The 14,972-nt window shown below is 49.1% G+C and overlaps 1 protein-coding gene across 1 annotated transcript in view; it reads right to left on the minus strand.

Annotated features, from left to right (window-relative positions):
- zmiz1a (zinc finger, MIZ-type containing 1a) overlaps positions 1 to 14,972 on the minus strand; it is a 130,574-nt gene that overhangs the window by 33,731 nt on the left and 81,871 nt on the right. The window contains 2 exon segments of the mRNA XM_080849026.1: positions 2,932 to 3,045; positions 9,052 to 9,171. Of these exon segments, the coding sequence (XP_080705152.1) occupies positions 2,932 to 3,045; positions 9,052 to 9,120 (183 nt within the window). The 5' untranslated portion in view covers positions 9,121 to 9,171.

Here is a 14,972-nt window from a genome sequence, read left to right on the forward strand (position 1 = left end):
GATGGGCGTCAACACCTGGGTGAAGGTGTTACCAAGGCATGCCAAGGCGTGCCAAAGTGTCCCTCTACGACCGAATCGGAGAGAATCGGAGAAGTAAAAAAAGGCCTTAACTGCAAACAAACAGATCTGACAAGGACAGCACAAAGCACTGAGATACCTGTAGGTATGGGTGAAAAATGTAATCCCACAGTTTCCCTTCTGCTTTCAGTTAGGCCAGCATGAATAGCGTTTTAAATATTGAAATGTTACAGCTCTCACACGAGCAGCAAGACGAGCTCATTACATGCGTATCCATATTTCATAACACTACTTTACAAACAGGCAGACAGTGGATGGGTTTCTGTGGAGAAGCCACTGAAGACCTCTGCAGACGACTGAATGACATTTACTGAAGGTTTTTACTAGAGGAAGTTATGTGCTTCCGGATGTTTAATCGGGGCAATTTAGAGATTAATACCTCAGTTACTGCAAATCCACAGACATTTTGATCACACCACATTTAAGACCTTGGCTGGTCTGTTGCACAACCTTCCTTGGCAACCTCTGATTTCCCTTCTGTGACTGCGTCTGCCAAAATGCAGGGCACAGGCATGGAGCATGCTCTGAGTGAACCCATCTCATAAGCCCTTATTCAATCATAATCTGCTTTCTCACAAAGTGGGCCGAAAATATTCCATTATTCAACAACACTGTTTGAGGTTTGGGTCGGGTGGGTTCAAATGGGACTGAAGTGGAATCATACAGGGCTGGTTCTTCTGAGGATCTTTAACTGTAGTGAGGCTCAGAGAATGGCAGTCGCAGTCAAGCCATAATATGCCCCAACATTCCACAATGGCCATGCATCCTAAAATTAGCCCACACTCACGGGCCTGATGCAGGGGTTCACCAGAAGAAAACACACACACTGTTCAAAGGCTGTCATCGCCTGTATCTGTGCAGACAGCTCTGAGATGTCATTTATCATATTCCTCAGTCAGGATACTGTGCAGCTGGGGGACAGGAGAGAGAAAGAGAGAGGGAGGGAGGGGGAGAGAGAGAGGGGGAGGGAGGGAGGGAGGGAGGGGTAGGAAAGGGGGAGAAAGAGAGGGAGGAGAGCGAAGGATGGGAGAGCACCTACCTGCTGTCAGAAGGGAATGTGTAAGACATGTCCACATCCGTCAGCCTACTTTTATCTACCAAACACTTTCATCTTCACCCACACACACACACACACACACACACACACACACACACACACACACTGCACTCTGCACACTGACTGACTCAAACTGCACTGACAGTCTTTCACTCACTTCACCCACTCACCCACTCACACACACACACACACACACACACACACACACACACACACACACACACACACACACACACACACACACACACACACACACTCACCATGAGTTTCAGCAGTAGTGACACACACACACACACACACACACACACACACACACACACACACACACACACAGACTGGGCTGAACTCTCCCGAGGGGGATCCCACCTGAGTGTTCCTCTCTGCAGAGACACTCCACTCTGGGTGGTCTAGGAGAGGCCGAGGAGAGATCAAAGCAAAAGTGTTTTCTCCAGTGCTTGTTTCATCGTGTTCACACTCGCTCAAACACTCAACATAAATCTTCCGTGTGAACCGTAGTATGCACGTGGTATTTGTTTGCCATTTGTTTCCGTCCAAACGGATTGTCCTCTGTCTCTCCACTATCTCCGTATTCACTTCTCAGTTTAGCTAAGGAGTACGTATACGAACACTTTGTAGTGTTTTGCCATTTTTCTGACTGTGCCTGCCAACGAGAACAGTTCAGAGGTATGGCATGGCGGCTACTACTACTGGAACTTGAGATTGGCTCCCTCAGCGTTAATGCATGGTTAGAGTGTTTAACTCATTAAAAGGCCACATTCAATGTGAGGGTTCAGAGGACGACTAACCCCTTTTAAATCAGAGCATTAGAGTCCTCCTGGCCATCTTAAGGAAAAATTATTATTGGGCCCTTCTCTCCATGCTGTCCTTCAGCCTGCCATTAAGGCTGATAATCCCTCACAGGTTGACATAGAAGTCCCATTACATAATCTATAGAATATACGCATTAGGAAATCCCTTTGAAAACCAATCCCACTAATCATAAACGCATATGTTAATAACTGTATTATGTATTTGTAGTGCTTTTCCATGGCTTATTTTATTAATATACTGCTCAAATCAAGGAAGCCTTACATTAGCATTACATTAGTATAATACATAGCATTCATCACAGCATTTGTATGAGTGGTGTCAGCCAGCAGTAGTTCCTCTGTTGGACCTGTGTGTGTGTGTGTGTGTGCGTGTGTGTGTGCGTGTGCGTGTGCGTGTGCGTGTGCGTGTGCGTGTGCGTGTGCGTGTGCGTGTGCGTGTGCGTGCGCGTGTGAGTGTGTGTGTGAGTGTGTGTGTGTGTCAGTGTGTGTGTGTTAGTGGGCAGGAGGCAGCAGGTGCTGGTCGCTGGCCTTTAGCCATAATCGATGAGGAGGAGCTGTAGAGGAGCTGTAGAGCAGGAGGGGTGAGTGCCTCGCTCTGACCTGTGCTTAAGCACCTCTGTCTTACACTGAGAGGAGGGCAGACACAAGGAGAGAGACCGTGTGTGTGTGCGTGTGTGTTTGTGTGTGTGAGAGTGTGTGTGTGTGAGTGAGGATGTGTGTGTCTGTGTGTGTGTTTGTGTGCGTGTGTGTGTGTGTTTGAGCGCATGTGAAGCGTGACTGCAGCTTTAGCCTTTGTCACCGGCTCCTGACATGGATGACAAAGTGTGTGTGTGTGTGTGTGTGTGTGTGTGTGTGTGTGTGTGTGTGTGTGTGTGTGTGTGTGTGTGTGTGTGTGTGTGTGTGTGTGTGTGTGTGTGTGTGTGTGTGTTTGTGTCAGGGATGACACAGGGCCAGCTGTTGCCTCACCGTGAGGCATCCCATGAGGCTCTGCTCGAAGGGCCGCTGGAAGGCCCGTGGGTCTCCACACCAGTCCAGCAACTCCGTGGCCGCCGTCTGGAAGTTGGCTGGATTCTGTAGGTGCTGTAGAAGAAGAAAGAGAAGATGAGTAATTACAGCATACGGCCATGTCAAAAAACGCCACAATCAGCAGAGAAGACTCACTGACTCGCAGCTATTTTCCACTCGCCACAATATACTGTAGAGAAAAGCAATGGCTGATAAATTCCGCCAACATCAATATAAAGGGCATTGCACTGCATCATGTTTTAGAACTGAGCAGAGCAAAGCCTTGGGCTGCAAACTGCAGTCAGTCTGTGGTTTCCTGGTATCTATCTATAAATCCAGGAATCTCTGTGTGTGGGTGTATGTCAGTGTCAGTCTGTCTAGGGCACATCTCCCTGACGGTAGATACGTTAGTTATGAGATTTGGCATGTAGCTTACGCATGTCATGAACCTGTGCATCCTTGATTTTGAAGATTTTTGAATTTATAGTTTTCGAGATATTTGTATTTTACCGTTTCCCGTAGGAAACAATGGGTTATCGTCTCCCGTCCCGTCGGCACTATGGGTAGTGACGTCACAATCAAACAATATACGCGTAGTAACTATCCTGCCTTCACTCAAAGTTCAGAATACCGTTGGATAGAGGAGGTGAGGTCCGCATTCAAATTCTTCTTGGTGAACAGATACAGACTTTTGCTCAGGTAATCTTAAGACAGTGATTGATTTGATCTATTAGTTTATTTTTAAGCTTCTTTATAATCTAAAGACAGTGATTGATTTCGTTTAGTTTATTTTTAAGCTTCTTTATATTAAGTTTCAAAGTTGATGCGTATGGGCCTCGCATGTAACCAACTCTCATTACCATGTTAAGTAGTATATTGTAGTTTGATGTATTTGTATAAGAGTTAGCTTTCTATTCAATGTTGATGGTAAGCCTAGACCAGTGACCATGCGTTCATGCATCTACTGACGCAATGAGAGGTTTTCAGATGTGTCCCGATGTAGGCTATCTGTTGTAATTTGTGTGTAGACTTTGTTTTCTCATTATTGCAATATTATAAACCTCAGTCTGCATTTACCCTGGCTGGGAGAGGCTGTCATTCGGAAGATACTGTGTGTGATCGCCTTTGCTCTGTTTTCATTAAACCTGTCAGAGTGTATGAATAAACGGCTGGGTGCCAATCAAAATCACAATGCAAGAGTGGCCGCTACAAATGGTAGCTTATATTGATAAGCCTCGGAGGCTTTCAGATTGTACATTGCTTTCCCATCTGTTGCTATGGAGTCCACGAAATACGCGCAATTCTCGCTGTAAGTTATGTCGGGCCACGTCGTCATGTTATCCTCCCAGCTCTGCACTGAACAACAGCTAGCCTACACCTACGTCTGCTAACACTACAGAATGTATAATTCCTACGGGCACTACACTAGTGTTATATGAACACGGCAACATTTCAGAGAATTCAGAACACAGCAGTATTTAAGAGCAGGTTTCCCTCATTCGTTTTATTCTCTTCCATCTTTTTTTTTTGTGGGCTTTTGTATGAAAGCTCTTCAGTCTCTGGCCGAGACCCTGCCTGGGCCCTTCAAGCCGCCCGAGGATGGCCCTGTGAGCAGGCAGCTGCGTCTCTCTCTCTCTCTCTCTCTCTCTCTCTCTCTCTCTCTCTCTCTCTCCGTGACAGATCCACCCCCAGCACAAAGAGCCTCTGTGTGCCTCAAGGTCTCCCCCTGGCACTGCTGGGCGGCTTAATCCAGCATCCTCACCCTCTTTTGTCTGCTAAGATGTAATAGATCCGCAACTTTGAAAGCGATAGCCAAAGACGCTAAGCCAAACAAAGAGCCACGGTGAAGTGCTTTGCGGCAGGGAACTCAATGAAGACCAGCTTACTCATTTTTTATTGAGCTCCCTCTCTGATATTGTTTATCTCCCCCTGAAACTTCCTTCCAGGAAGCACTAGCAAGACACGAGAATTAATTTCCGCCAACGAGCACGAGCTCTCAAGCTCTCATCTGCCTTTTTTTTCCCGCCGTGGCAGCCCGGGCTAACTGATTCTGGTGCGGCTCGGTAATCGAGACAGACAGACTGCCATGTTTTGGCACATGTGATCTAAAAGCCCTCCCTGCCTGCCTGCAGGTCTGAGGGTCTGCTGCCGTCCCAGCCGCCCGCGAGGAGGCGTCGCTGTCTTTAGGGGGCAGCAGAGGTCGGCGTTCTGAAAGGGGAGCTTTAGGATCGGCTGACAAAGAGCTGCTGTGACAAAAAGGGCCGGTCTCCATTGTGGCAGTAATGCGCGCTCCTGCTGGGTAAATCCTTGACAACATAAGGGAGATTGGTGGCTGTGAAGACTCCTTTATTGCCACTGCGGCTGGTGGTGACACAACAGAGACCAGAGAGAAAGACTGTTGGGAGGAAGTCATCCTCTGTTTAAGTGCATATTCTTCAGATCTACCCCACCACTTCACACGAGCAGATGGACAGACGGTTAGATAAAGAGAGACAAAATTAAACAGAAAAATGCATGGCTAGAAGGAGAGAGGCAGGGGTGCTGTTTTGATGGCACAGTTGATGCCGCCGATGTTATGCATCCCGGCGTATCTGTTCAGACTGGCACAGAGGCTGGGGCATTTGGCTGCCATGCCACACAGGTGTTGAGCATTCACCGTCCAAACCTGCCTCTCACCTCCCCCTCTCTGCCAAAACACGCATGCACACACAAACACACACACACACACACATCACGCAAGCACACACACACACACACACACACACACACACACACACACACACGGCCTCTCTGCCTCCAGGCAGCGCTGTAGCCCGTCACCCATCAGCAGGGCCACCCCAGCTCTCTGGCACCCGTGGCCCCATCAGAGGGTCGGTGCAGGAGCAGGCGGAGAGCAGGAGCTGCTGCATACTCAAGCAGCCTCATTAGTAGCGGAGCGGACACACACGCATCAGTATTCCTGCCGCGTCCCACGCCGCAAAATCTTCTCGCCCCGCAAAATAGATGATGGTTTTAATTAAAGCGCTGCGGCTCGGCAATGTTTCTGTAATTATTTGAATGACATGATTTCTCCGCGTGGTGGCGAGAATGCCGCAGGAGAAGTTAATTGTCTTGATCTCCCGATCTGTTGGCTGATTTCCCCCCCCCCCCCCCCCCCCCCCCCCCTCTCTGAGCGGTTTCAAAGAAATGGAGTAGTGAAAGCGTGGTGTGTGGTTGTTTTTTACGGAGGACGTTATTGAAAACATGTATCAGCCACTGGATGCCAGGAGCGCAGGGAGAGCGAGCTCCATCTGATCCATTGAAATGATGAGATACGGGTGTCAGCTCCCCCAGGGGGAGGGGTCCTCTCTAGGACTGACTGCACACACACTCCCCAAGGCCTCCACTCCACCACCACCACCTGCTGACTCCACTGCTGGACGGCTGCAGGCCCACAAGAGAAACACTCAGGGAGGGTCCACAGGAATGAATGTCAGACCACTGCAAGAGCCTGGCATGGAGAGACTATGAGAGAGAAAGAGAGAGAGAAAGAGAGAGAGAGAGAGAGAGAGAGAGAGAGAGAGAGAGATGTAGGAAAGGCAGGGAGGCAGGCAGAGTAAGACAGAGCAGAAAAACAGAGAGACAGAATAAGAGAGACAAAGTTAGGAAGAGAATGAAGGAGGGAGGGAGAGAGAGAGAGAATGCTGCAGTATCGCCCTCACAGGCGGTGTGTCTTCAGAGGCAACTCTGGCTTTGATAAGGTGCCCTTGTTTACTCTTCGACAGGATCAGACTGTACCTGCCCAAGTGAAAAACAACATGCCGGCTGGAGAGCAGCCAGCCAGCAGCCCTTCACCCCCCCTCCCTCTCCCTCCCCACCCCCCCCATAGCACTGCGCTGGCTGCATCCCATCTCCCTCCCTCCATGCCTGCTGCCTGCCTGCCATGCCCCCGGTGGCCTCCCCTGCCCAACCCAACCTGCATCTCTACCGCAGCTCTGACATTGGCAGGGTGGCCCTGTGTGGCACCTCTCCCAAGCACAGCACAGCACAGCGCATCAATCTGATTAATGAAGCTCAATCAATTTGCTCTTTGTCTTTAGGGTTAATCAGCAACAATCTGGCAGGCATAAGAGAGTTGACACTCTCATTTGTTAACCACTAAATAGGCAAAACAATTCAATCGAGACAGCTGCCAGTTGTAAAACAGTGTCCGACCACTAATTCAATCAGAAGAAATCCAGGAGGGGAGAGAAAAACAAGACGTGAGAGTGAGCCGCTTTAACCTCCGCTAGTGGCACAGAGCTCTGCAGTGCCCTTCCACAGAACTGTCAGGAGACACCCCAATGCAACACACACACACGACGGCAAAACAAACAGCAGAGCAATTATCAAGAGGAGGAAGTAGCCTGAGGTGGTGAATTTGTGTGTGTGGTGTGAGGACTGTGGGTTTCTGAGTGCACCCTCTTCTGTGGGTAACCGTATGAGTGTTGGCATGTCTTGCTCACGGTGCACAGAGAGCGTGGGGCAGATGGACCCTGGTGCACCAGCTGAAGGGATGGAGGGGCAGCGAGCGGCCAGGAGAGAGAGAGAGAGAGGGATAGAGGGTGAGGGACAGAGAGAGAGTGGGAGAGAGAGAGAGAGGGATAGAGGGTGAGGGACAGAGAGAGAGTGGGAGAGAGAGAGAGAGAGAGAGGGTAGGAGGGAAGGAAGTAAAGAGAGAAAGACATAGAGAGAGAAAGACAGAGAGAGAGAGAGGGTGAGAAGGAAGGAAGGAAGGAAAGAGAGAAAGACAGAGAGAGAGGGTGGGAGGGAAGGAAGGAAAGAGAGAAAGACATAGAGAGAGAAAGACAGAGAGAGAGAGAGAGAGAGAGGGTGAGAAGGAAGGAAGGAAGGAAAGAGAGAAAGACAGAGAGAGAGGGTGGGAGGGAAGGAAGGAAAGAGAGAAAGACAGAGGGAGACAGACAAGGAAAGAGAGAGAGAGAGAGAGAGCCTCCTGCTGTAACCTGATCCTGATCAGCGTGGCTAAAGGGGAGTCTAGCACATGGCCATGTAAGGAGCCTGAGCCCAGCGCCACGGGAGGAGACGGCGCTCCACTGGAAATCAAACCCTCCTCTCAGAATCAGACCGCCCGCCAGCCAGCACAGGGGCACGCAGGGGGCCATCTTCCATCTTCCCAGGGTGCATCAGGGCCCTCTGCTGACATGCTGCTTATCTCCAGTACACAACACCTTCTCTAACGGGTCACGCGTCTACACACAATCAGATCCAAGGACCTGGAGTCAGGGTCAGATATATACCGTCTTCATCTCTATGGCATAGGCATATAGCGCTGATAAGCCAGGGGACGGTGACGTCAGAACAAAGCATGACATGCCAGACATGGCTATGCCTGTTGATGACTGGCCAAGACACCTCACACACTCACACACACACACACACACACACACACACACACACACACACACACACACACACACACACACACACACACACACACACACACACACACACACCAAAGCTCTCCACAGCTGTGGTCTACGTTGCAGATGTTCCCCTTCCTGCTGATGAACAGGGCGTGCTGGAACGTGTCCACTAAACTCTCACAACACGGAACGCCCCACTGGATCCTCCTGCTGCTGAGTCTGCCGTAATAAAATGATTATTCTTCTACTTTCTTAAGCAGCTCCTTTCAGACTCAGTGTAAGTGTAAGTCAGTGTAATCTATCACATACCTGTGAACTAGTCCCAGCACTCCAGCACCTATCAGCCAACCACCATCCACAAAATGGCCCTGAGCACCTGACACAAGTCTGGAACACTCTCCAGCACGTAACTCTAACCCTAACTTAAAGCCTGTTTGTATTTCTCAATCCCCTGCATGAATAGATCATTTGTAGACAACAAGATAAATGGGAGCAGTATTCTTCAGCCAAACCAGGGTGGCGGTGTTACTGCACTACACAGAGCCTAGTGAGAGCCCACTGACAACCACAGCCCTTCACGGGGTCTTATCAGGCAGGTTAAGGTCCCAGCCCAGGCCCTTCATGGGGTGTTTTCAGGCAGGTTTACTGCCCAGCCCAGGCCCTTCCTGTGGCTCCTTACCTGTTTGATGCACAGCAGCCTGTCATTGGTCTGCTGGATGTGCCTGTCCATCGATGGCATCGAGTTCATCTTGATTGCAGCCTTTAGCTCTCTATCTGGAAGCCATCAAATTCCCTCTCGCTGAAAGACAAATAGAGAGACAGAGAGAGAGAGAGACAGAGAGAGAGAGAGAGAGAGAGACAGAGAGAGAGAGATGTAAAGGGTCAGACATTGTGTGAAAGACAAGTGCAGTGAAGAAGCACACAGTAGAACTCTGAGTTCCTGAAGTCGGTACAGATCTAGGAATTCACCCTCCTCCACTCAGGAACATTCAAGCATGCACACACACGCACACACACACACACACACACACACACACACACACACACACACACACACACACACACACACACACACACACACACACACACACACACACACACACACACACAGGTCAGTCTGTGAGAACGGGAGCTTCAGCACAGAACCAACACACATCAAACATGACACACGAGGAGAAGAGGTAAGCGGTGGCGTTTAGGGTAGAAACTGAAAGCATTACACATTCCTTCAGCACAGCATGCACCTTCTCACATGTCACACACACTCCACTCCACTCCACTCCGCTCCTCTCCTCTCCTCCCCGCTCCTCTCCTCTCCTTTCACTGTTTGTATTTTTGAAGGGTATAAGGTCTTCCTCCTGCGCTGCTAATCTACAGCAACTGCCTCTGTTACGGACAGACAGCCATCGCCTCACATTCCCCAATCAGAAGAGCCGCCCGCCTATAGCTCAGGCTAGAGAGAACCATAAAGAGGGAACAAACAAACTTAAAAATGTCTTAATGTTGACTGCAGCCTAGGATCATTTCTCCTCAGACACACACACACACACACGCAGACAGACAAATAGACACACTCACTCTGTCTCTCTCTCTCTCACTGACACACAAACACACCCGTACCCGTACACACACACACACACACACACACACACACACACACCAAACACACGTGGCTAAACTGAGTCTGATCCAAATGTAAGGGCTCCCCTGAAGAAGCTTAGCCTCCCATCTGTCGCGTCCATTATCTGGAGTTAAAAGGTATCACGCCTAACATTCAAGGTTATCAATTTTACTCGGGAAGGTCTTGATTTACCACACCGTTCAGTAAATAAAGTAAATAAATACAGGGGCCTCTATGGCACGGCCGTAATTTATGTGGCCCCCACAGCTCGGAGCCAACGCGCATCTGAATTAATAGTTGCCAAGCCCAGAGTTAGGCCTCCATTGCTCATCTGGCCCAATCTATCACCCTCACACTCATAAATTCCTCCACAGGCACAGGAGCCGGCCGAGAGCGGGAGAATTCCCCCAGTGGTGGCGGTGGTGGTGGTGGTGGTGGTGGCGGCACGTGGGGCTGCTGCGGCACACTGATAACAGGCTGGGGCCGCGGCCGCTCGCTCAACCACTCCGTACGGCACGCTGGCTGTGGGAAGGATTGGGCAGCCCAGCGGAACTCATCACGTTTGGGGCATTTCACGGCGGTGGAATCAGGAGCAGCTGGAGCTTGGGAGGAGTGAAGGGAGGTGGGGGGGGGGTTTGGTGGGGGTCCACAGCCTTTCACCGGTGTCGCTGCCATGAATTAACCACGGCTTCCCTCTCCACAGTGGCGAGAGCAAAATGGCTGCTACAGAGGGCTGTGGAATTCAGGTGGATCTCAGCAGCCTCGTCACGAATGTCATATGAGAGGCAGCGCTCCAGACCAGCGGACATGAGCAGCCCCTAATGTGTGCTCTAAAGAGAGCGCGCCTCTCCAGCCCCCAGCAGCGCAGATGGACAGATTACTGACTGTAGCGGCTGCCTGCTTGGCTGGGACCGGCGCAGTGACTACCAGCGACCAGCAGGTGGCTCTCTTCCATACCGCTTCGGAGCGGCTTCGAAGCACAAAGAACTAGCCGGTGTTCCTTTAAGCCTTTACAAGTGCTACAAATCCCTGGCTCCAGCCCACTACCAGGGCACACCATAACCAGCGGCCTGCCCGCCTGACCTTGTGGCTATTGATTAACTATTCCCCCCTCTTTCCTGCTGACTTTCACACCGCCAGCAGGCTAGCAACCACAGCACAGGAGGGAGAGGTCAGGAAATGCAAAAAAGGAAAAAAGAGAGAGGGCTGAAGCCTCCCTTCCTTTTCCACTCTCTTTCTCTCCCTCCCTCCTTCTCTCTCTCTCCCTCCCTCCTTCTCTCTCTCTCTGTCTCTCCCTCCCTCCCTCTCCCTCCCTCCCTCTCTCTCTCTCTCCCTCCCTCCCTCCCTCACTCCCTCTCCCCCCTCTCTCTCTCCCTCCCTCCCTCCCTTCATCTCTCTCTCTCTCTCTCTCCCTCTCTCTACCTTCATTTCCCCTGTGGTTGTGTCTTTTGTTTTCTTTATAAAAGCATGGCCCTGGGCGTCTGGGAGGAAAGGCAGTGACATGAAACCCTCCTGACACTGGTTGGTGGCCATCCTGGCCTGTGTGACGGGTGTGACGTAGCAGGGCGCGCGGAGGAGAGGAGGAGCGGTGGAGCGTGTCCCACCACCCAGCGCTTCTGCTCTGCTACAGGCCCCTCTCTCCATCTCCCTCTCCACCCCTCTCTCTCTCTCTCTCTCCCTCTCTCCTCTCTCTCTCTCTCCCTCTCCACCACCCCCCCCCCCCACCCCCCCCCCCCCCACAGGGCAGCCTTTGAAAAAAACACTTATATAACGCAGCCAAATACCTCCATAAAAACACATGAGGAGTCACAGCTGAGCACAACACAATAATCTTCTGATAGATTTCATTGCAGCAATGCTTGTCGCTCATGTGTCGAGCACAAATAGCATTTGAAAGGGAAGGAAAATGAATCTAATCAAATCTCTTTCTGTGACCTTTAACCCCTCTGTGCATGTGTGTCTGGCCAGGGAGCTGCTGGAAACGGTTCTGAGTGGAATCAGACTCACAGAGAAGGAGAAGATTACACAACAAATTAGACCTGAGCCCACTAATGACCACCTCCCCCAACTATGTGTGTGTGTGTGAGTGTGTGTGAGCGTGAACTGAGAGAGGGAGAGAGAGAGAGAGAGAGAGAGAGAGAGAGAGAGAAAGGGCCACAGGGCCAAGCACCAATGGTGGGGGTAGAGGAAATGATTTCTTTCTAATCACACACACCCACACACACCCACACAATCATCCTCACTTGCACACACACCTGCACCTTCATAGTGACTTAGAATCCATCAGTCTCCCTTTCTACATCACAAAAGACATGGAGCTGACTAATGTCCCTCTACATCACCAAAGACATGGAGCAGACTGATGTCCCTCTACATCACCAAAGACATGGAGCAGGCTAATGTCCCTCTACATCACCAAAGACATGGAGCAGGCTAATGTCCCTCACCAAAGACATGGAGCAGGCTAATGTCCCTCACCAAAGACATGGAGCAGGCTAATGTCCCTCTTCATCACCAAAGACATGGAGCAGGCTAATGTCCCTCTACATCACCAAAGACATGGAGCAGACTGATGTCCCTCACCAAAGACATGGAGCAGGCTAATGTCCCTCTACATCACCAAAGACATGGAGCAGGCTAATGTCCCTCTCTCCTCTCAACAGGCAGACAGGAAGAGGAGGATACCAAAGGAGATGACATCCAGTGTTGTGCACGTTCACACCTCACATGAACTAGTTCAAAGTTCAGTTCATACAAGTAAATATGAATCGTTCACGTTCATAGTTCACCATTTCAATTCTGAAGTCGTTCATAGTTCAGTTCAGTTCATTTTCATTTTTTTAAATAATTGCTCATTTTCCAGGAGGACATAGTTTGCACAGATTTGCGATTTTTACTGTCGAAAACTTTATCAGATACACAGCCCTGTTGTAGGCTACCATTTAAATAATGAATTATACAGGGAACTAACGGTAAGAATGCAAACCTCTTAAGCAATGATATGCGACTGGCTTAATCTAAGATGTACAAGAGCATGTACACTAAATGAATGACCACTCAAAAGTTAGCAAAGGTAAACCTTGTAACACTCGTATTTGTACATTAGCAGTTTATGCTAAGCGTGTTCAGGAACAGTACCATCCTGCTAGATTAATTAAGTGACAGTGCTCGTAACAATTATGAGCAAGCTAAACTATAACAAACACGTAATGACAAGGTAGGCTACAAAGTCAAACTTACGTATAGGCTACATGGACGCACACAACCAGTGGCGGTTCTACAGGTTAATACGCCCCGGGCGAGGCCCCCTCCGAGCGCCCCCCCCCCCCCCCCCCCCCCGGTTTTTATTTTATATATATATAGGCTATATTTATAACTAAATAAATGAAAGATAAAATTTGCACAATTGCACAAATCCTTTACAGAGAAGTTTAAATAATCAATGGGAATAAACATGCCCTTACTGCCTACATGCTAAATATCTGTCATTAAACGCTAGGCCTATATTAACTTATTTCAGGGAGGAACAATTAGCTGCTTGGTTACTGCCTAGAATTCTATGCATGCCACACTTCAACTTATTCCTGGAAAACTATACTTTGTCACGAAGGCAAATGGCAAATGTTCCGTCTTTGAAACTGCCTACAGAAGATATGAACATTCCGTTGGCTAATTACACGGTCCAACGTCAATGATGAACCTAAAACTGAACGTGTAACAGTTTTGTTGCAAAGCACAGTCTTATCGCGAAATTAGATCTCGTGTTTGTTGAGTTAAAACCGATTTATTGTTGTATAGCCTAATCATAGGGAGCAGAATGGCAGGCTAACAAATGTAAGAGTTATAGCCTACCACCAATTAACATTAGCCCTTCATCACTTCATGGATAGGCTACCGTAATCAAACAGAGAGAGCATAGTGGAATACCTTTATGTTTTGCTCGTTTCTCCTCTTCTTCTTTTCTTTTTTTTTTCGAAATTTGGCACCTGACGGATTTTTGCATTTTCCTATCTATCTCTGTGATTATTTTGCACTCGACAATCAACACATTCTCCATCCCCCAACACCGTCAGTACAGAAGTTAAGACTAAACCAATTCACCTCGACCTTGGTGACACATAATCGTTCAGTATTACCTATTTCTATAAGCCATTTCACACAATTCAGAAAAACAAAAAACGTGCAGGAATTATAGGCCTGTAATTATACTATTATGAATGTGCGTTTTTTGCAAGAAAGTCGAGGTGTGACTGACTTGCGCCCACTAATTGTATTATAGTATTGCTCTATAGCCTACAGTGGATCCCCCCGTCCCCCGACTTGTCTGTTCCAGTTGGGAGTCCCAGAGGTTAACTTTTCCCCCGCGCTCCCTCCCCTCCCCCGTTTTCACACATATGGCACCTTCTTAGCAAGCAGGGGCGCAAGCAGGAGCGCCTGCAGCCGCAGGGGGCGCCAATTCGCCAATTCCCCACACAGTGATATGATAGATAGTAGAAAACCACTTCGCGGCCCAGATTATTATTTATTTATTTACTTGGTCGTGCCGCCCTCCACGTGACTTGAAAAAGTGCCGCCCCTGCACACAACTTCAACAAAGTGCAACGTTCAATTATGTGAAAAATATTCCCGAAGTTAACTGCCACTCCATCTAAATAAGCCGTGAAGAGAAATCAAAACACTATCACATGACCAATGCAATTACCAAATATGGTCATTTACCTTACTATGGCCTTTTTAACAGGTAGTGAGCAATGACAGGTTGCAAGCATTCGATTAAAACATCGTCTTTCCTCAGTAGAAGGAAAACATTCCGTAACGTTTAAGCTAGACCTCAGTCGCACCGGACCCAGATAATATGAACGTGTTCACCGTTCAAATTCATTATTTCTAATTAGGTTGCGTTCTTTTGAACGCGTTCATGCACAACACTGATGACATCACTATCTGAATTGAGCAGGTTGAGGCCAGCAGGAGACATG

The sequence above is a fragment of the Sprattus sprattus genome (genome assembly GCF_963457725.1).
Source record: "Sprattus sprattus genome assembly, chromosome: 12".
Classification (NCBI taxonomy): Eukaryota; Metazoa; Chordata; class Actinopteri; order Clupeiformes; family Clupeidae; genus Sprattus; species Sprattus sprattus.